This window comes from Lactuca virosa, chromosome 4, assembly GCF_052849685.1.
Source record: "Lactuca virosa cultivar CGN04683 chromosome 4, Lactuca_virosa_CGN04683_v6, whole genome shotgun sequence".
Lineage (NCBI taxonomy): Eukaryota > Viridiplantae > Streptophyta > Magnoliopsida > Asterales > Asteraceae > Lactuca > Lactuca virosa.
The window spans coordinates 517,145,255-517,166,243 of record NC_136429.1 but is presented as its reverse complement, the minus strand read 5'-3'; the positions used below and the strand labels follow the sequence as shown (position 1 = coordinate 517,166,243).

General features: G+C 32.3%; 1 protein-coding gene across 1 annotated transcript; it reads left to right on the top strand.

Moving 5' to 3' along the window:
- The first annotated feature begins 10,845 nt into the window (after window positions 1-10,845).
- DEG8 (Trypsin family protein with PDZ domain-containing protein) lies at window positions 10,846-19,680 on the top strand. Its single transcript, XM_079046562.1, has 13 exons — window positions 10,846-11,216; window positions 11,548-11,672; window positions 11,762-11,844; window positions 11,964-12,062; window positions 12,283-12,349; window positions 12,453-12,528; window positions 12,617-12,683; window positions 13,761-13,978; window positions 14,088-14,155; window positions 14,252-14,331; window positions 14,521-14,607; window positions 14,697-14,804; window positions 19,487-19,680. Exons 1-13 carry the CDS (start codon window positions 11,026-11,028, stop codon window positions 19,610-19,612), a joined length of 1,395 nt encoding a protein of 464 aa, XP_078902688.1. The 5' UTR covers window positions 10,846-11,025; the 3' UTR covers window positions 19,613-19,680.
- The last annotated feature ends 1,309 nt before the right edge of the window (window positions 19,681-20,989 follow it).

Sequence of the window (20,989 nt, the reverse complement as noted above, 5' to 3'; positions counted from 1 at the left end):
CTTTCTTGTTATCACCTCCTTTCTTAACTTCCGCTTCCCCTGCTTTGGCACCCTTTTTGTTGCCATGGTCGTATAGTTTCTTGGCTAGTCTTTTTGCACTATCATACGTGATCGGGTTTGATGCTATCACATTCCCTTGCATTGGTGCGGTCAATCCCCAAATAAATCTTTCAATCTTCTTTCCTTCAGATGTGATCATTCCTAGACACAAGAGAGACAGCTCACTAAACCTTGATATGTAAGCATCGATGTCAGAGTTTTGAACTGTGAGGTTCCACAGATCTTGCTCCATTTTCTGGATTTCTCCCCTTGGACAGTACTCGGCCAACAACATTTCCTTCAGCTCCTCCCATGGCATAGCGTTCGCCACCGGGAGTGTCATGGCCTCCACGTGACCATTCCACCAAGAGAGAGCTTGATCGACGAATGTGCAGGCCGCAAACTTGACCTTGCACCCCTCCGGACATCCGCAGATCTCAAACACTGATTCCACCTTTTCCATCTATCTTTTCAGGGTTATTACGCCTCTTGTCCCGTTGAATGTGACATCCCCATTTTTCACGGTCAGAAAAGACCGATTTTGTTTACGCTTTATAAAAATCAGAGTAGTTCATTTAATAAAAATGTTGCGGAATTTGTTCCCAAAAAAACATGATAAATATGTTATCAAAGCATTTCCGAAGAAAATATTTTTATTCATTTTAAAACATTTGGGATGTCATCGTCAATACAGAAACATAAGCATAAACAGAACTTACTAGTGATCTACATCTCTTTTAAATCTCTCAGTGTAAAGTAGCTTCATATCGACACCTGTGATACAAATAAGCTTGAGTGGGTCAGGTTGGGAAACCTGGTGAGTACATAGGGTTTTCAACCCACAATAATATAATCATTATGTTTAATCATCAAACAATCTATCAACCCAATTACCCATCCCCATTGTCTTATTTACTCTTAAGGATCTACCCTAAGAATCAGCTATTCCTCGTTCATTCATTCCTAAGGATTATCCTAAGGAATCAACATGAAGTCCATCGTTGCCATGGTTTACTCAATAGGCACTAAGTCTCATTGTCGCCAGTATTATTCTCTTTTATCGACAGTATCGATTCCGAGACTCCTCTCACAACACATGTCAAGGGGTTTAGGCACTACGTTGCATAGTCGCCAGGGTTAATCTCATCTATTGACAGTGTCGTTTCCGAGACTCCTCTCACAACACATGTCAAGGGGTTTTTAGAGTACAACTGGTGAGCACACAATTCAAAACACCTACAGGTTGCGAGCCTGCTAGTGTCCACTGGACTGTCTAGAATAGTCCGTGGTTGTCATCCATACTCTGCTGAATGACGGGGCCAACACATGGGTAAAAGGCTTCTCTCATTGTTTACCTCTCACCCTTATCTCATGGTCTATATCACCTCTCATCATTTTGTTTTTGTCACACATCAACTATTTCATCTACCCATGTTTTACCCAACACATTTTGTAGATATAAAATACATATACAGTTTAAATCATTTAAAACATGTATAAAAATCTTTCACCCAGCACAGACGGCAATCATACAGAAAATATGCACACATATCACATAATTTATATATAATACTTCATATCTATGTGTAAGATGAAAGTAACTATGCACTCACTTGTTAGGGTGGTGAGTGGGTACTCGGACAACGCTTCGTTATCTCAAAACAATTTTTCCCTTGACAAAACCTAGTATCGATACCACTAGGGTTTAGGCTAACGTTAACCGCGACTAATTAATAGTCTAGATATTATTACTATTATATAAGCGTTAAACAACACTCTATATAAATCATAATAATAGTCCAAATAATTATTTTAAGGTCCTAATAATGTTGCTATATTAAAACATAAGCTATACTAAAGATAGGGTAGGCGTAGCTCACTTACAACGGGTTTTCTCGAAAACCGGACTCCGCCGGAGCAGAGTTTCTGAGCCGAAAGGCTCTTTTCTCGGGGATTCGGGAGCCTCGGGTCTTCCTTCGGGTGCTAGGGGGTTTACCTAGACTTTAGGGGGGGGGGGGAGGGTTGGGGCTTAGAGAGAGAAAGTGAAGTTGGGAAGGTGTGAAGAATGAGGGAACTCGACACCTCTATTTATAGGCTGGAATCCTGCTCTACTCGTCGAGTACGAGGTCCTACTCGTCGAGTCCATGGCCAGGTGTCACCACCTGGTGGCTTGCCTTGGGGAGAAAGCCTTGGCCCATATTCAGCCACGTCACCCGATTTCGCACAACACCCTGCCGACTTCGAAACCCCGTAACTTTCGCATAAGAGCTCCGTTTTCGACGTTCTTTATATCCATGCGTAGGTAAAAACAATATCTACACTTTCTTTTAGACTCCATCGGCTAATTCTTGACCGATCTTAAATTTAACAGTAGGATGAGATTAGACTGTTAAATGACCGCGAAGAATTCGTAACTCCTTCATACGGACTCTGTTTTCGTCTGTCTTTTTACCGTTGAGTTCCTATTAATGAGATCTTCAACTTTCATTTAGGTCGCATAGGCCAAAAACCGCTCGAACTAAAATTCGAGTTTCGGGCCGTGCACTGCTAAGCCGAATCTTAGAAAAATCGTAACTTCCTCATACGAAGTCAGATTTGGGCGTTCTTTTTATGGATGTTCTCGGTTTAACATATACTACAAATTTTGTTTATATCACTAAGTCTAAAAAGTCCTCTATCATAAATTCACTATTTACGCTTCCCGGTGCCGTGCCGGTTTTGCCGTAAAACTTCGACGGGCCATAACTTCTTCGTTATAACTCGGATGTCGGCGTTCTTTATATGTACGGAACCCTTGAGACATATTCTACAACTTGGTTAAGAGTATTTATTCTAAATAATCTTTTGTAAACAGAGTAACGACTCCATGAGTAGTGTAGTCACTTAATAATGTAGTCGATATACATAGGGTAGTATATAAAAGAAAACCATAACGGTGGTATGTGAATGGGTACTAGTTGCGACAGGGTGGATCTGGTGGTGCTGACGACGAGGTAGATGCGCCCTGAAGTCTAGCCAGGTGGTGCTCGACGACCCGAAGCCGGGCTTCCAATGTTGTCTGGCGCGCCTGGTAGTCCCTGACAACCTCATGTGTCATCCTCTCCGCGCACTCAACTGCGACTCTCATGGCCACCATCTGGCCAGCAGTTGCCTGCGCCTATTCGCCGATATCGCGTGTCCTCCTTACTATCACAGGCAAGGCTCGGTCGGCGGGTCCACCGTGACTCAAGTCGTAGTAGTCCCGGTTCATACTAAATGGGGATCGCACCCCTTGCTGGCGACTCCATCTCCAGATGTCATGTGCCCATGGAGGGGTAGGACCATTGGGGCCCATCCTGTATGGGGGCAGCCTGGCCATGTACGGCGGATTGATGACTTCGGACCCCGTGTCCGAGCCATTAGTGTCGCTGCCATCAACCTCCTCCTCGTCTGAGCCAGCTACTGGTTCTGCTATTCCTCCTATAGGCTCTTCCTCGGGCTCTTCCTCTGGCTCCAACCATCCACCATTCACCTGGTTGGGGAAATAGAAATCTCCATGATGATGAAATCCGTCCATAGTGTCTGCACGAGGGGTAAGAGACGTTGTAAAAAGAGTATGCATATAGTATTTCCAAAAATACTCCTATAGTATTTTTTTAATTGTTTAAGTTTGAGTTCCTTAAGGGTTTTGGATACGGGGTAAGCTTCTAGATCCATTTCCTGCCATGATTACTCCCAAACACATGTTGGTCATATTTTGAATAAATATAGTTGATCAGGCTATATTTATCCCCAATATGACTACATAACTGTCCGAGTTTAATCACAATGTTCAATTTCCTCCAGAGACTTTTAGTATTATAGTTTTAATGTATACCTAGGTATCATTTTATTCAGAGTGTTTTATTCCCATTGTATTTATAGTTGCATATCAAGTATGATTAGATATGCCAGTTCACTATAAACAATGCTCTGATACCAATCTGTCACACCCCCGAACCAGACGGCGGAAACGTCCGAGGGCTTGTGCGTGACTTCATCTTGTAATATCATCACAATGCATATAATTGAAACAAGACAACACCATCATCATACATATCAAAGTACAACCAACATTGTTTACATCAAGTATAGTATCATAAGTTACATGCCAAAATATTCAATGTATGATGATAACAAAATATGACAAATTCCACATGTTCTTGTAGACCTTTCCGCTTAACGATTCCCTGAGAATACAAGTTATTTTGAAAATGTCAACATATATAATGTTGGTGAGTTCATAAGCATGTTTGAATAAAAAGTTTGTATAGTTCGTAAAACACCAGAAAATCCGATATTTTCTGAAAAATGGTTTAAAAGTGATGTGTCAAAATCAAGTACTAATGCATGTGTGTTTTCTGTTTTTAGAATGTATATAAAAATGTAATCCGGAAAAAGATCCTGTATTTTCTGTTGTAAGTAGAAGGTATTGTTTAACTGTATATTTCCCCAGAAAATCCGATTTTTTCTGTTTATAAAACTGTCGTGGTCTCAAAACCCTAAGACCGATATGAGTGTATGTATGTTTTCGTATCGACGAGGTTTTATATGTATTCCGTAAAATTATGATGGAGAGAATCTCTATGTGAGTCGTTTTAACCATAGTTGATTATGACGAATTCGCCTGTCGTGGCGTTTTCAGGCGCCGACTTGTTTGAGGTAAGTTTGTCACCCTAGACTGGCCTAGTCTAACTGTAGCGAACAGCTCAGGTGTGGGGTGTCACCCCGTATAGATCTATACACAAACTCTTGCTCTCCCTCCAGGAGACTCTGGTTATAACTACAGGCTACGATTGTACACTCGAAAGGTGTCAACCGACATGTCTCACTAGCATCCTTAACTGAGTTTACGCGAATATTGTATTATGTTATATATAATGTTTCCGTGTACGTTTTATGTTTGAAAAGCCCAATGAGTATGTATGTGAATGTACGAGGCCCAACAGACATGCAGAAGGACCACTAAGGCCCAATAAACATGTAATGTATAGTCCAGGCCCAATAAGCATGTAAATGGGTCACTAAGGCCCAATAAACATGTAATGTATAATCCAGGCCTATTAAGCATATAAATGGGCCACTAAGGCCCAATAACATGGATTGTAAGTATTAGGCCCAATAAACATGTAATCGATGAATTTAGTTCGTTTGTTATTACATTGTTTGTTTAAGCTTGATTGTTTTCTAAAATGGCATAAAAATCAACTTTTTGTAATGATGACATTTTTGGCCCATTAAGCCGAAAATTTACAATTTAGGCATATTTTTGATAAAATTGACACTTTAGGTCCCTTAAGACCAAAAGTTTACATTTATGGGCTTATTTCAAATAAAATGACATTTTTAGCCCACTATTGTTAAAAATAGCATTTTCGACCCAATATCATGAAATTTGATATTTTCGGCCCAATTATATAAAAAATTGACATTTTCGGCCCAACTTAATAAAAATTGACATTTTCGGCCCAATTTAACAAAATTGACATTTTCAGCCCTTTTTAACCGAAAAACAACATCTTTGGCTCAAATTTGTTTAAAATGACAATTTAATCCACAAAAGTCATAAATTTTCCAATTTTGGCCCATAAAACCGTGAAGGCCCAGTTTAAGCCCATTTTATGAAAATCTACTCTTTTGGCCCTTTTTAAAACCATAATATCATAAAGACCCATTTTTATACAAAAATGACTCTTTGGTCCTTGAAAAACCGTAAGTATCATAAAAGCTTCATCTATTTGTTCATTTGTAAAAAAATGGTCCCTTTTACAAGATTTTGTTTAGTTTTTCAACATCCTTAACATGTTTAACACTTTCATCTTTATAGTAAGTTGCATAAAGTGTTTTAGTGTACAAATATTGTCAAGACTTGATAGTGTTTTCGAGATCTATGAAGTTTCTTCACTTAATCACAACATATAACTTAGAAAACACACATAAACATGCACAGATACATAGATCTATCACATAAGCAACTTGTATCCTCCCCCAAAACATAGTAAAACCGAAAACAAGGGGTGTGAACTCAGTTTGCTTTGATGTTTTCGGTTTTTGGTGATGAGATGAGGAGATCTCGGCCCTAGCAAGCTTCTTGAGAAGGATTTTCGAACTCTAGTATGTTCTAAGAGCATAGATCATGAAATGATGTGGGTTAAGAAGAGATTTTTGGTGTAACTTGAAGTTAAAACTATGGAGTCTAACCAAAACTTACCAAATGTGATGAACTTTGATGAATAGTTCTTGGTGTGCTCTTGAAATTCTCGAAAACTAAGAGGATGGGAGGGGGAAGTTATTTGTGCTAGAGAGGAAAATGAGAGAGAATTCTTGAGTTGGAAGATGAAAAGTGATGGTGGTGATGAAGGCCCTATGGCCGAGAATGAGGAGGGATAAGAGAGAGGGAGGGAAGTTGACTTTTGAAGAGGGTGATGTAAGAGTTGCATGGGTACATGCACTCTTGCATGGGTGTCCAACATGTAATATTGAGGTGGCACCTCAAATATCCTCCCATTCGTTTTTTTTGTTGTTGGGCCGAGAAAGGGGAAAGAGGGAAGAAAATGAGGGAAGTTGGGCCCTTTCTTGGCTTAGTTTGGAATTATGAGGCCCAAAATAATTATTTTTTGGCCTATTGGGCCTTTATGGAGGTTCACGGCCCAATGAAACCCAAAGAAATAGTTTATGGCCCATTAGGGCTTATGAAACTAGTTATGGCCCATTAGAAATAAGATGGATTATTCTAGGCCCATATGACCCAAAATACCCTAATCTCATGGATGTGGGTCCATTTAGAGCCCAAATAGGGTTCTTAGGCTCAAAGTAGTCAAATTGAAAGTTTATTGGTCCATTAGGCCCAATAAGAGCATCCTAGTCCATATTAACTTGAACCGGGATTTCTAGGGTTTTCAACCCATAGTTGACTATATGAAATGTATTGTATTAGGTTATGGGCTTCTTGAGTGAGGTTCGATTCAAATGGATGATTTTGATTAAGCATAGAGTATGATTTTCACTTAGAGTACATGCCTTACAATAGATGATGTTTACATGAGAATATAATTTCCTAGCTAAAAATGCTAGTTGTGACAGGCATATGTGATGAATTTTTGGCACATGTAACACATTTTAATATTGAATTTTCTTGGCTTGAATTGACAACTAATGTGGCACTACTTGTATTTCCAGGATGGTAATGGAGTATTCTTTAGGATCAAAAGGATCCAATTTTGTCAAATTCATTAGAAGAAACTGCAACAAGATTCATAGGTATTGTACTTTGTATAAAAACTAGATAAAAGAGATTTTTAGATGCACATACATGGGAGATATTACAAAACAAAACCAATTTAACTTTAGTTTAGTTTGATGTTATTTAATTTATAACTTTTAAAGAAAAATATTATTATAATTGTTTTTTTATTAAAACTAAAATGCTATTAATTGGTATTGTATAAGCATGTCATTATTGGTGTTAAAAACAGATGAATGCTTGATGGAAACATATTTGCTATATAAGGGTAATATGGTTGTTTTTTATCATTCACTACATTTAGTCAGAGATATGATTAAACAACATGGTTTCAGTCAGATGTGTACTTAGTCAACACTAAGGGGCTGTTTGACGGTTGCTGATTGAGTCAGAGCCTGACTGGGTCAGAAGCTCTGACTGCATCTACCTCTGACAGTCTGATTGAATCTATATTGTTTGATTATGTCTTTGACTGACTGTGCTGAATGATGAAATGACCATTTTACCATTCTATTCTATTTTTTGTCGGATACAATGTATTTGTTTGCATACAAAGTTAACTGCACGTATATTATTCAATAATAAAATGATATTCAATGAATATATGTAGAATCTAACATAGAAAAGTATGTTGTCATTTATGAAAGTAGGCTGTCATTTTTTATAAGAATACCTAACACCTATGTCTCTGTTACTGGCCTTTGCCTTTGATCAAGCAACATATATTGAATGAAACTCCTAACTGTGGTGATTAAGGATCTGGCTGTATCATCTTGGTCCATTGAAAACCTATAGCTTCAAGCCATGATTATATATTAAGTACCAAAATTGACATTAATTTCTCTTAGATTTTGAGATAAATTGACAAACACATATAATCCAAGTCAAATAAAAGATCAAAATCAGTTTGACCTCGACATTACCAAATGAGTATTGGTTTGTATGACCTTAAATCTACTAATTTCTTTATGTTCAAATACATTGAACTAATGAAAGGACAACTGTTAGTGTTCCTCACGTTAAAAATAAGGAATAATTTATGTAATCCAAACTATATGATTGAAAGTAGTTTATTCTACCAAATTTCAGTTACTCGACACTAATTAATAGATTAATGGTGCAATCAATAGTATACATACGACTTAAGTTTTGTGATTCCCTAAAAGATGAAACAAGCAACACCCAAGAAATTAACAGATTTATCATCATATTAAACAAGTGTGATTTCCAATTTTTACCAAGATGGAGAAATAACAAAGAAAATACCTGAATGGTCGGTGCTAGCTTAGGAGAGGTGGAGATCAGCTGCTTGCTGTGGCTCTGCCTGAGGAAGATGATTGTGCAGTGACGACGTCGGCGGAGGAAAATTGAAGGAATTCGTGGAGGACGCTGACGATGCTCCAAGTTGAACTAGTAGTGGGAGAAGTTGTTGCATCCAGAGTTGAGAAGGATAGGAAGGGTTGTCGACGTGAGAAGGAGAAAAAGGGCAACAAAGGTATTTGTCTCAATCAACTTTATTTTCTTCAAGGACCGAATCAATGGTTTTTCACTTACCGAATCAGATATATGGACCGATTCAGGCGATTTTTAGGTTTACCAAACAGGATGACCGAATAGAATCAACCAAAATTGCTAACCGGACTAGTCAACCTAATATCAACCAGACTAGTCAACCTAATATCAAACAAGCTCTAACTCAATCAACAACTATCAAACAATTTTTGCTATATTTTATTTTGTATTAGTTAATGACTATTTTATTTGATAGTATAGACAACCTATGCTATAACTTACTTCGAACCAATTCAACCAACTTGTAAGATACCCAACAACAAAATTAAGAAATGTCATTTTTCCTAACATTATCTACTCCAGAGTCGTACAACATCCATGCCATCTTTTGCAAATCCTTTGCAAAGTTATACCGAAAACCACTTGGGTTTAGTCCTTCAAATGTTGAAAGGCCTTCAAACAAGCCACCATGGCAAAATTAATATAAAATATGTTTTCCCTTTTAACTTGTTATGATATTTAGTTAATATATATATATATATATATATATATATATATATATATATATATATATATATATATATATATATGGTGAGGTTTAATAGAGAACTATAATTAACAATGAACCAATGAACCAATGAACCAATCGTGAGCGTCGGAAATCATAATGATCAACGGCCAAGAAAATAGATGTACACTTGTACATTGGATTATACCAAAAAATTCACCTCCTTACCAAAAAACCACCTCTTTTTTTCGTTTAAATTTTTTTAGGCCACATTTTTTATCGAAAAAAAAACCGAATATACCGGTGTTCTCGATTTTTCGTCATCTTTCCATAGAGATCCATGTTGATATATAAAAAACGAACTTTTTTTTTCTTCGAAAAAAACCCACTTCATTTTGTTAGTTTTTTTTAATATTTAAGTTTATTTTTATGAAAAAAAAACTAATTATACCAAAAATATTAATTTTTTGTACTCTATTAATAAACATCAACACCGACTAAAAAAAACTCTCGATCAGTGTAGATTCACACTGAGAATCTAAACTGTAAATATTTTAAATTTGAACATTCACAATGTGAAAAAGCTCGATCAGTTCAGATTCACATTGTGAATCTGACTTACTATTATGCACACTGTGAATCTGAGAATGTTCAAAATGTGAATCTGAACAGGTTCACAATGTGAATCTGAACTGAAATATCGTTTTTTTAAACATGAATATGAATCTATGTTTAAAAAGTATAAATTTTGATATATTTATTATTTTTTTTTTCTATAAAAAAATAGACCTTAACTTTTCAAAAAAATCGTGAACAACGGTATATTCGGTTTTTTTTTTTTGATAAATAACATGGTCTAAAAAAAGTTTTAAACCAAAAAAAAGAAGTGAGTTTTGCTATAATCCGGAGCATGTGCGTCTATTGTAAAAGTCTACAACCCACCCTTTTACCATTGATCGCTTTAAATTTCGACGCTTTGGATTAGTTTCTTGGTTCATTTATTAATAATGGTTCTCTATTGAACTTTTATATATATATATATATATATATATATATATATATATATATATAAATTAAATATATATAAATTAAATAATTATTATTTCTAAATAATTTATATATTTATTACAAAATATTAAGTCATTAATAATATATTTGAAATCAATTTTGAATGAGTGTTAATATTATATTGAAGGTAATTGCAAAAGTTGATTAGAACATATAAATGTTCTAAATTTATTGTTTGTGATTTTATTTATGAATAAAAAATATTGTGTTTCACGGACGTATATAACAAGCTAATTTTTTTTATTACCACAAAACTGCCCTTTAAAACTAAAAAATTTCAAATTTCACAAACACAAATTTTGCAAACACTTAAATTACCATAAATTACAAAAATAACACAATCAAGATTTATTGCTAAGATAAGAAAAGAATTTAATTTAACTATTTGTGAATACTAGTAAATTAATAAATTTTGTAGAAGTGAAGATATTTTTGTTTTGGACTTGCAAAGTTGCAATTCAAACCCATTTGAAGATGTGAAGATATTTTTGAGCAATACGGAGGCGATAAGAGTAACAAGCCCTCGATGTCATAGCTGAAACCAGCAAAAAGAGGAACTGGCCAAATTTGCTGTATTCATATCTTCCTTCTGTACTATAAGTGAAAATTTTGAAATTTAGGGATTTTGTATGCGATAATGGGAGTGGTGATGGCTTGGAATGGTTACATGCTTCCTCCGCAAACGGAAAGTAAAGTTATGGCTCCTGTACGCCGCTTTGTCGGTCGCCGGAAACTCTGTTTCGATGGAATTTCATCCATGTGTTCTTCCTCAGACACGCATCATGACGACGACTCCGTTTCACCTCGTCATCGCATCTTCACCAAAACGTATTGTTTTCGATTTACCTACTCCTGAATTACTTACATTGCTATTTTGAAATTCGTATGCTACTGTACATTGATCGTTTGTTTTTCAGGATTGATATAAAATATGATTGTGTAATTGACTAGTTTGGGCGTTTGTTGTTGAGAATTAACCTAATGTAAGGGGAAATTGGGTGGTAATGACGTATGAAACACTTGACTATTCTCAGCATTAAGCTCTTGATTACCTGATTAATTGAAAATTCGAAGATCTTATTTCTGATTTTTCAATTTGCGTTATCATTAGTTCATTACTTCCATGCTTTTTCATACAGCTTTTCTTTCGTATATGCAGAGTTAGCGAAAAAACACTCAATGATTTGGGAGAGGTTACAAAAGTTTTTTTTACAACACGAAGAATGCTGTTAACAAGTTTATTGATGCCCTTATTATACTATCCCCCTTCAAGGTACTCATCAGGTTCGAACAATCCATTTATCCATCCTGTTTCCTTTAAGCAATTCTTAGTTTTCTTTCTAATCTTTTTTATATGAACATTTGTTTATCAGCTAATGCTTTAGGAGACACTTCTGTGACACTTGAACAAGTAACACCAGTTGTTATCCCTTCTGGGCCACTTTTTCCTCCTGAGGTTTCTTCTTCATTATTTTTATCAATTCTATTCTTGAAACCAGTTCGCTTGTATATTTTACCCTTTATAATGTATGTTCATGGCAGGTATATTGATATGTGTATGCTTGGCAATGGCAGGAAAGAATCGTGAAGCTATTTGAGAACAACACTTACTCTGTTGTCAATATATTTGATGTAACTCTTCGCCCCCAGCTTAATGTTACAGGGGTAGTTGAGGTAATTTTGAACAAATATATAGACCCCATTATAGTGTGTTTAACATATATTGGACTGCGACTGAGATTTGACACTGATACAATGCCCAAAAAGATGGGACATGGACTTGCTCTTGATCTCTCAACTCTCATCTCTGCAAAAAGACGTGAATGCCCTAGAAAACTTATTGTTAATGATTGGACATAAGAGTAGTTTTATCTGATTTCTAGATTATTTGCAGATTCCTGAAGGAAATGGTTCAGGAGTTGTTTGGGATGAAGAAGGGCACATTGTCACGAATTACCATGGTAATAACATACAATGTTTTCCTTTCTTTAAAATTTCATAAATGATTAATATATTAAATATGATTATAAAAATTATCATCAAATTACTCTTATGGTTGAGCAGTTATTGGCAATTCTTTATCAAGGAATCCAAAACCTGGACAAGTTGTTGCACGAGTTAATATTCTTGCCACAGAAGGGTGAGACTGTTTTTTTTTTTTTTTTATCTTATGATATATATTTAGTAATTTATATACATTTTACCTCACCAATTTCTTATATTGAAAGGGTACAAAAGAATTTTGAAGCCAAATTAATAGGTGCAGATAGATCCAAGGACCTTGCTGTCTTACAGGTAAATTTTTTTTTTTTTTTCCAATCTCTCCTTTCATAATATTGGAAAATATTTTCACTATTTTATTGGTTTACCCTTTAAAATAAACCATTATTATTTTTTAACCATTAAAAAAAACCATTTTCCTCGTTACCTGGTTTTTGTATTTTTTTGTCTTGATATCTGGAAAAATTACTTTTATTAAAAAAACGTTGAATAAAGTATATCGATATATCCCCTAATCTATTAATTTTTTGTAATAACAGTTTAGTGAATTCAAAGAAAAATAATAGTTGAGTGGCTAAATCAATAAATGGTGAAAGTGTGTTGTGCTTATCTTATCTGTTGTATTTCACTATTTTGCCCCTGATATGTAATCAGTAAAAAAGGTTCCTTAAAATATGGTAAAAAAAGTATTATATTATATATTATATATTATATATACTATTAATTCTCATTGTGCTTATGAATAGTGGTATTTTTCACTTTTGGACTTTTGCCACAAATGTTTTCTATTTTGGCAGATTACTACCCTACAAACAAAGGTTTTACATTTTGGCAGATTTAGTCCCTGCAACAAAGGTTTTATATTTTGGCATATTTAATCCCTGCAAAACACAAAGGTTATACATTTTGACAGATTTAGTCCCTGCAACAAAGGCTTTACATTTTGACAGATTTAGTCCCTGCAACAAAGGCTTTACATTTTGGCAAATTTAGTCCCTGCAACAAAGGCTTTACATTTTGGCAAATTTAGTCCCTGCAACAAAGGCTTTACATTTTGGCAAATTTAGTCCCTGCAATTGTTTAACTTATAGAAAAAGGTCCCTGTAAAGTTTTTTTTTTTTTTTTTTTTTTTTTTTTTTTTTTTTTCAAAAACAGTCTATATGTGTAAGATTTTTGTATTTTGGCCTGTTTGACCCCTGTGTACGAAACTAATTACAAAAATTGTCCTCATTGGCTTTTACTAAACTGTTGATAATACATAAAAAAAACCCGACCCCATTGCGTAGCATGGGTTTTTTTCTAGTTAAATTTAATTTATAATAATTTAGTGGCTAAAAGCTAAATTGATAAAATGGTGAAATGAAAGTACAGGTGGAAGCACCTACAGATCTTTTAAGGCCAATGAAAATCGGTCAATCATCTTTCTTAAAAGTTGGTCAACAATGTTTAGCCATTGGGAACCCTTTTGGGTTTGACCACACACTCACTGTGGGTGTTATTAGTGGCCTTAACAGAGACATATTTAGTCAAACTGGAGTCACAATTGGTGGAGGAATTCAAACTGATGCTGCCATCAACCCTGGAAACAGGTCCCTTTTTTTTTTTAATTTTTTTATAAATCTTACATTCTCTTTTATCAATAATATCAAGTAGTTACATTTAAATAATATGTATGTATACATTATAATGTCTTCACAGTGGAGGCCCGTTGTTAGATTCTAAAGGAAATTTAATCGGGATCAACACTGCGATATTCACACAAACAGGTGATGTGATTTTTCTACTATTTGTTATTTGTCTCATAATAAATAATAAATAATTCCAATTTAGAGATTACTGACAATGTAGTTTTGACGTGACAGGGACTTCAGCGGGGGTGGGATTTGCTATCCCTTCCTCCACGGTAGTTAAGATAGTCCCTCAGTTGATTAAGTTTGGAAAAGTAAGTTCTTTAAGTATTAATTTCAAAATAAAATACATACCCATATATATAGTTGTGCAATTTACACTAAAACCGATATATTTTTGGAAATTTTGAGGTTTAACCACTTTTACTTTATTTTATTTTTCCAATCAAACCACAAAAGTTTTAGACCTTTTTCTAAATTAACCAAATATCTATGTATGTTAGGTTGTTCGAGCTGGATTAAATATTGAAATTGCCCCTGATGTTGTTGCAAATCAACTTAATGTTCGAAACGGAGCTCTTGTTCTACTGGTAATAAATAAATAAATAAAATATTAAATAATAATCATTTTGAAATTTCACTACATGTTTTCAATTTTCTTAATTTTGCGGTTTTTAAGGTTCCTACAAATAGTCCGGCAGCAAAAATTGGTCTTCTTCCCACCACAAGAGGATTTGCGGGTAATATTGTTCTCGGTGACATCATTGTAGCAGTTGATAACAAACCCGTAAGCAAATAATTTCAAACACTTTATATAAAAATGACTCTATTTGTGTTATATATTTTAGGGAAAATTACACAAAACTATATTATATTAATATATTTAACCAATAGTACTTTATTTTTTCCAATCAAGGGAAAATGACATAAAAGCCCTTAAGTTTTCACAAAAATGTCGGTTTTACCCTTGGACGTGTTTTATGTCCAGTAAAGCCCCAAAGTTTTGTTTAATTTGTTCATTTTTACCCTTGTAGCCGGTTTTCAGGTAACCTACCGGTTACCTAATGCCAGTAAAGCCCTTGAATTTTCAAAAATGTTCAGATTTACCCTTAAGTTTTTAAAAAATGTTCGGATTTACCCTTACATTGATTGTTGTTGTTATTATTATTATTATTATTATTAATACATTTTTAATTATATAAATATTTTATACATACATTTTTAAATGTATAAAAATATTTTATACACACATTTTTAAATGTATAAAAATATTTTTACTAATATAAATATATTTTTAAAAATATATGTACTTGTATTTAGTATTTATATACATTTGAAAACCCTAAATCTTCATCTATAATTGTTGAATCGAACAGAAAAAGCTTGATAAAGTAAAAAATATCGTCAATGACTGATTTTGCAAAAACAAATGCTTCAGTTCAATATAAAAAATGATGCATTTCGTGATCTTTTTTTGTGAACTTACAACAAACATAAATGAAGTTTACACTTGTATTTGACATTTCGTTATCAATTTTTGAGATAAAAATAGTTAATGAATGATTTTAAGTTGATAATACTTAATTTTTACAGTGATCAAGTGTTTTTGTTGAGGGTTTTTTTAATTATATTATGTATTTTCCATTTACGAGTGTTATTTGTTGATCATTTATTGTTATCTACTCACTATTAACCTAATATAGTTGAATAATAGAGGTTTTTTCAAATTTTATACTAAATCTTATCTGTAATCGAGTGTTTTTATTGAGGTTTTCTAATTACGAGGGTTTTATAATTGTTACGTTATGTTTTTAATTAACGAATATTTATTTTGCTTATCTATTTAGTATGATGTTTGATAATAAATACATATTTATACTTGGTAATATGTACAAATACATATAATTATATCTTTTATATAATATAAACCATATAAATATGTATTTTTATATTTATATGTATATAATATATTTTTATATGAAATAAATATATATTTATACTTATACCTACTAAATACAAATAAATACATTTTTAAAAATGTGTGTATAAAATATTTTTATACATTTAAAAATGTAATAATAATAATAATAATAATATGTATAAAAATGTATTAAAAACGAATGAAAAGTTCTTATTCATTTAAAAATGTATGTAAAAAATATTTTTATACAATTAAAAATGTAATAATAATAATAATAATAATAATAATAATAATCAAAATAACAATCATGGTAAGGGTAAATCCGAACATTTTTGAAAAACTTAAGGGTAAATCCGAACATTTTTGAAAATTCAAGGGCTTTACTGACATTAGGTAACCTAGGTAACTGGTAGGTTACCTGGAAACCAGCTACAAGGGTAAAAATGAACAAATTAAACAAAACTTCGGGCTTTACTGGACATAAAACACGTCCAAGGGTAAAACCGATATTTTTGTGAAAACTTAAGGGCTTTTATGTCATTTTCCCTCCAATCAAACCAAAAGTTTGAGACGTTTTTTCCAAATTAGTCATTTTGACCGGATATATAGGTCAAATTGCTTAATTTGGAAAATTACCTGATATAACATATCAAAATGGTTAATTTCGAAAAATGTATGAAAATGTTACGTCAAATTTCATAACCGGAATTTGTTTTTTTTTTTGGTACAAAATCAAAAGATATATATATATATATATATATATATATATATATATATATATATATATATAGGGAAATGATCAAATGAGAACATCTAAAAGGTTGAGAACGCGAAAACAGTTCTGGACCAATCAATATATAAGGGCATATAAGTAATTGCATATTTTAATTAAATTAAAATAAAATAAAATCTATCAAATTCCCTTAAATTTAGGATCAGTTATCAAAAAAGAAGGAGATATTTGATTTTTTATTTTTCTTATTAATGAAATATAAAAAACATTTTTATCAAAAAAAAAATTAAAACTAAAAAAATTTAATTTTTTTTCTTAAATTTTTTTTTCTCATATTTCACGTTTTTTTTTCAAAAAAATTAATAGAAATCCAACCCCAAATCAATACATTTGTATTCATAAACGATTTTTTTTTCAAAAAAACTAATACTACTTCAATCACAAATGAATACATATCAATTTACAAGTAATCCACTTCCTTTCTTTTAATCAACTAAAAATAAAAGGGGTGTAAAAATTATCATTTCTTCATAAAAGAATACCTTTAATCATAAATAAATACACTTATTCACACATGATTACATTGCTATTTACAAATGAATACATTGTTATTAACAATTGAATACCCTGATATTCACAAATGAATAAAACAATACCTCTAATCATAAATAAAATACACTCATTCACACATGATTACACTGCTATTTACAAATGAATACATTGTTATTAACAAATGAATACCCTGCTATTCATAAATGAATACCCCTCTCACACATATCATCAAACAGCTTATGTGCACAACCTTTTACCTTGAATCTGATTACAACTTTGTGTGGCTATCTCTTCCATCAATTGTAAGGGCTGCCACTTGAGCCTATCGAGTTCTGCCAAATCAAACAAGAACAAAAAAAAATAGCCTATCGAGTTCTGCCAAATCAAACAAGAACAAAAAAAAAGAAGGAACCCTTACCTATTTTTGAATCGTTGCTGCCCTTCTCGATAACCAAACAACCCAATATCGGGGCTTTGTCACCGGAAACCAATGGCAGACCCCACATCCCGCTGCTTCCATTCTCTTTTTTTCTTCTCTTTGATCCATCCAATCACCAAAGGTGCCCTATCTTTGATCCACCGAGACCGACAACCCACCCCTCGCTGCCTCCTCCTTTCCTCCTCTTCAGCCTCGTCGACCACGGAGACGCTCCCCTCGCCATCACGACGGCCGACCACAGACGTCGCTGATTGCCTTCACTTCCTTCTTATGTCTTTCATCGACCTGTTATGTAGGCTGCGTAGATGGATAGTGATGGTGCAATGGAGGAAAGATTAAACCAAAAACGCATCGAGGTGGAGACTTGCGATGCTCCGATTAGGATTGATTCAAACGATGTGCGATGGAGGGAGGCTGAGGGAGGAATTGATTAAAACCTAGCTATAGAGAGAGAGAAAGAAAGGAAGTGGGGGCCAAATAATTTGAACAGCAATATGATATGTGATTGAGAAATTATAGGAACAAGTTAAAATTACAATTCCATTATAGCCTTGTGACCTTTTACAAGTTACACTTTAATACCTATGGTTTTAGAATTTACGTAAATGACCCGTTTGATAATAGCCTCAGATCTGAATATTTTGATGGTCCAGATCCGTTCTCGCGTTCTCAACCTTTTAGGTGTTCTCATTTGATCCTACTCCTATATATATATATATATATATATATATATATATATATATATATATATATATATATATATATAGGGTTAGGTTCATGTGAGACGGCCTAATTTTGTGAGACCGTGAGACGCATTTTTTTATTATTTTTATTTTTTATTATTTTTATTATTTTTTTTAGTTAATTCAAGTTCCGAAAATAATATTTAAAAAAAGAATTTTTGGATTTTTCCATTTATTTTGCATTTTAAAATTATTTTTTAGAATATGTACAGTGTAATATTCTATTAGAATATTTCACGTATTTTTCAAAAAAAAATGGGATTTTTTTTTATTTTTTTTTAGTTAATTCAAGTTCCGAAAATAATATTTAGAAAAAGAATTTTTAGATTTTTCCATTTATTTTGCATTTTAAAATTATTTTTTAGAATATGTCAGTGTAATATTCTATTAGAATATTTCACGTATTTTTAAAAAAAAACGGGATTTTTTTTATTTATTTTTATATCTTTTAGTTAATTCAAGTTCCGAAAATAATATTTAAAAAAAGAATTTTTGGATTTTTCCATTTATTTTGCATTTTAAAATTATTTTTATATTTGGTCTCACGGTCTCACAAAATTAGAATGGTCTCAAATGAACCTGAATATATATATATATATATATATATATATATATATATATATATATATATATACCTTTGTAAAAGTTTTCCGGTAATGAATTGCAAAAAAACATTAGAAGAATATTTTTCTAGCTAAAGTTTTTATTTAAAAAAAATTAGAATTAAAACTTTTTATGGTTCAATCATAAAATAAATTCATCGGGTAGTTACACCGAACAAAGTCCAACTATACTGGTTTTTACTGAGTTCAAAATTTTAAATAGTGGTTTTTTTAAGAAAAAAATAAAAAATTTTAGTTGTTACATCAGATAAAAATTATTTGATTGGTTAAACTGAAATTTTTTTCGAACGACAATGGTTTATATAGAATTTGGCCAAATGTTAAAGCAAAGTGCTCAATATTAATGTTTTTTTTAATAATTTCCCTATATTTTATAAATAGTGGATTAAACGGGTAAAGATTCAAAAATAATTAAATGGGGGAAACAATTTTATGAATTGTATTTTTGATGTATTCAGGTGAGGAATAAAGCAGAATTTTTAAAAGCATTAGATGATTACAGTGTGGGAGATGAGGTTCTCTTAAAGATACAAAGAGGTAATGAGACCATTGACATGGCTATTGCTTTAGAGGAGTCTTCATAAGAGAATATATATGACCTTTTTATGCATTTGGTTTTGTATATTGGATTATTTATATTTATATATATAAATTTCTTATTATATATATATATATATATATATATATATATATATATATATATTCTAATAATAGTTTTATAGTCTTACCAACAGATATGTAAGTATATTTATATTTTAACGGGTTAAATTGTTAAAATTGGAAAGTTAGTTAAAAGGGGAACTTGTTATGTAATCTATCTATTTAAATAATAAAAAAAATCTTATAATGCAACATCTGCCACGACATGTTTTTGTTCTATAATGCAAGACATGTGTACTATACATATTTATTAGAAAAAATTAAATACGAAATTCTAAATATTTAGGAGTTTGAATTTATAAGAAAATAAAAAAAATATTGAATTATTGAAATTGAAATGCTCATTTATCCTTTAAATTTAAACAAATAATTTAAATAAGTAAGCAAAAATTATTGGGGTTTAATTTAGGAATTTTGAAATTAGAATGAAAATTGTATTAATAAAATCAATATATATTTATTATTACATTTAAATACTAAGTGAAATTTAATAAAATGAAAACAAAAAACATAAAATTGCATGTGAAAAATAAATATATATTTAGAAAAACCATAAAGTAACATGTAACTAATTAAATGAGAGTGTGACAGACGATTATTTATTTATTTATTTATTAGAGTAAATTCAAATTGGTTGTATCTATCCCAAAAAAATTAGCATATTAAATCCTACAAATCAACAATCCTGACAATCTATTTAAAAATTAAAAGTCCGCCTATCTATTTATGATAATAAAACTCAAACTCTTCTTTTAACCGATTGATTGTTGCTAAAATTATATGTTTTTTTGAAGCCTCCACCGACAAAGATTGGTGGTTAGCTCTTCGATTACCCCTTTTTTCATTTTGATTTGTATTGATAGTATGTACGATTTTTACCTTAATTTTTTATTGCTTCCCTGGATATTATTTTGGGGTTTTTGGCATTTGTCTGTTTTATATGAAATACTGATGAACATTTGGAAGAAATATAAGATGTGAGCATACTGCCGTGAATCAATTAAATCAAGACATTTTAGTTTTTGGCTACGGTTTCTTTAATTTCTTGTGTTGATTTCGTATATGATTTTTACTACCAATAATTAATGAAGTTTTGAACCTCCTATTGTATTGTCAGGATTGAATTTTTTATGATTGATGTTTTCATGACACCATTGAAAAATCTGAAAGTAATGTCATATCATGTGTTCTCAAAGAAATCTCTCTCTCTCTCTCTCTCTCTCTCTCTCTCTCTCTCTCTCTCTCTCTCTCATAAACGACTTTTGATGATTGTCAAGGAAGCTCACTCTTCTCTTTACTCA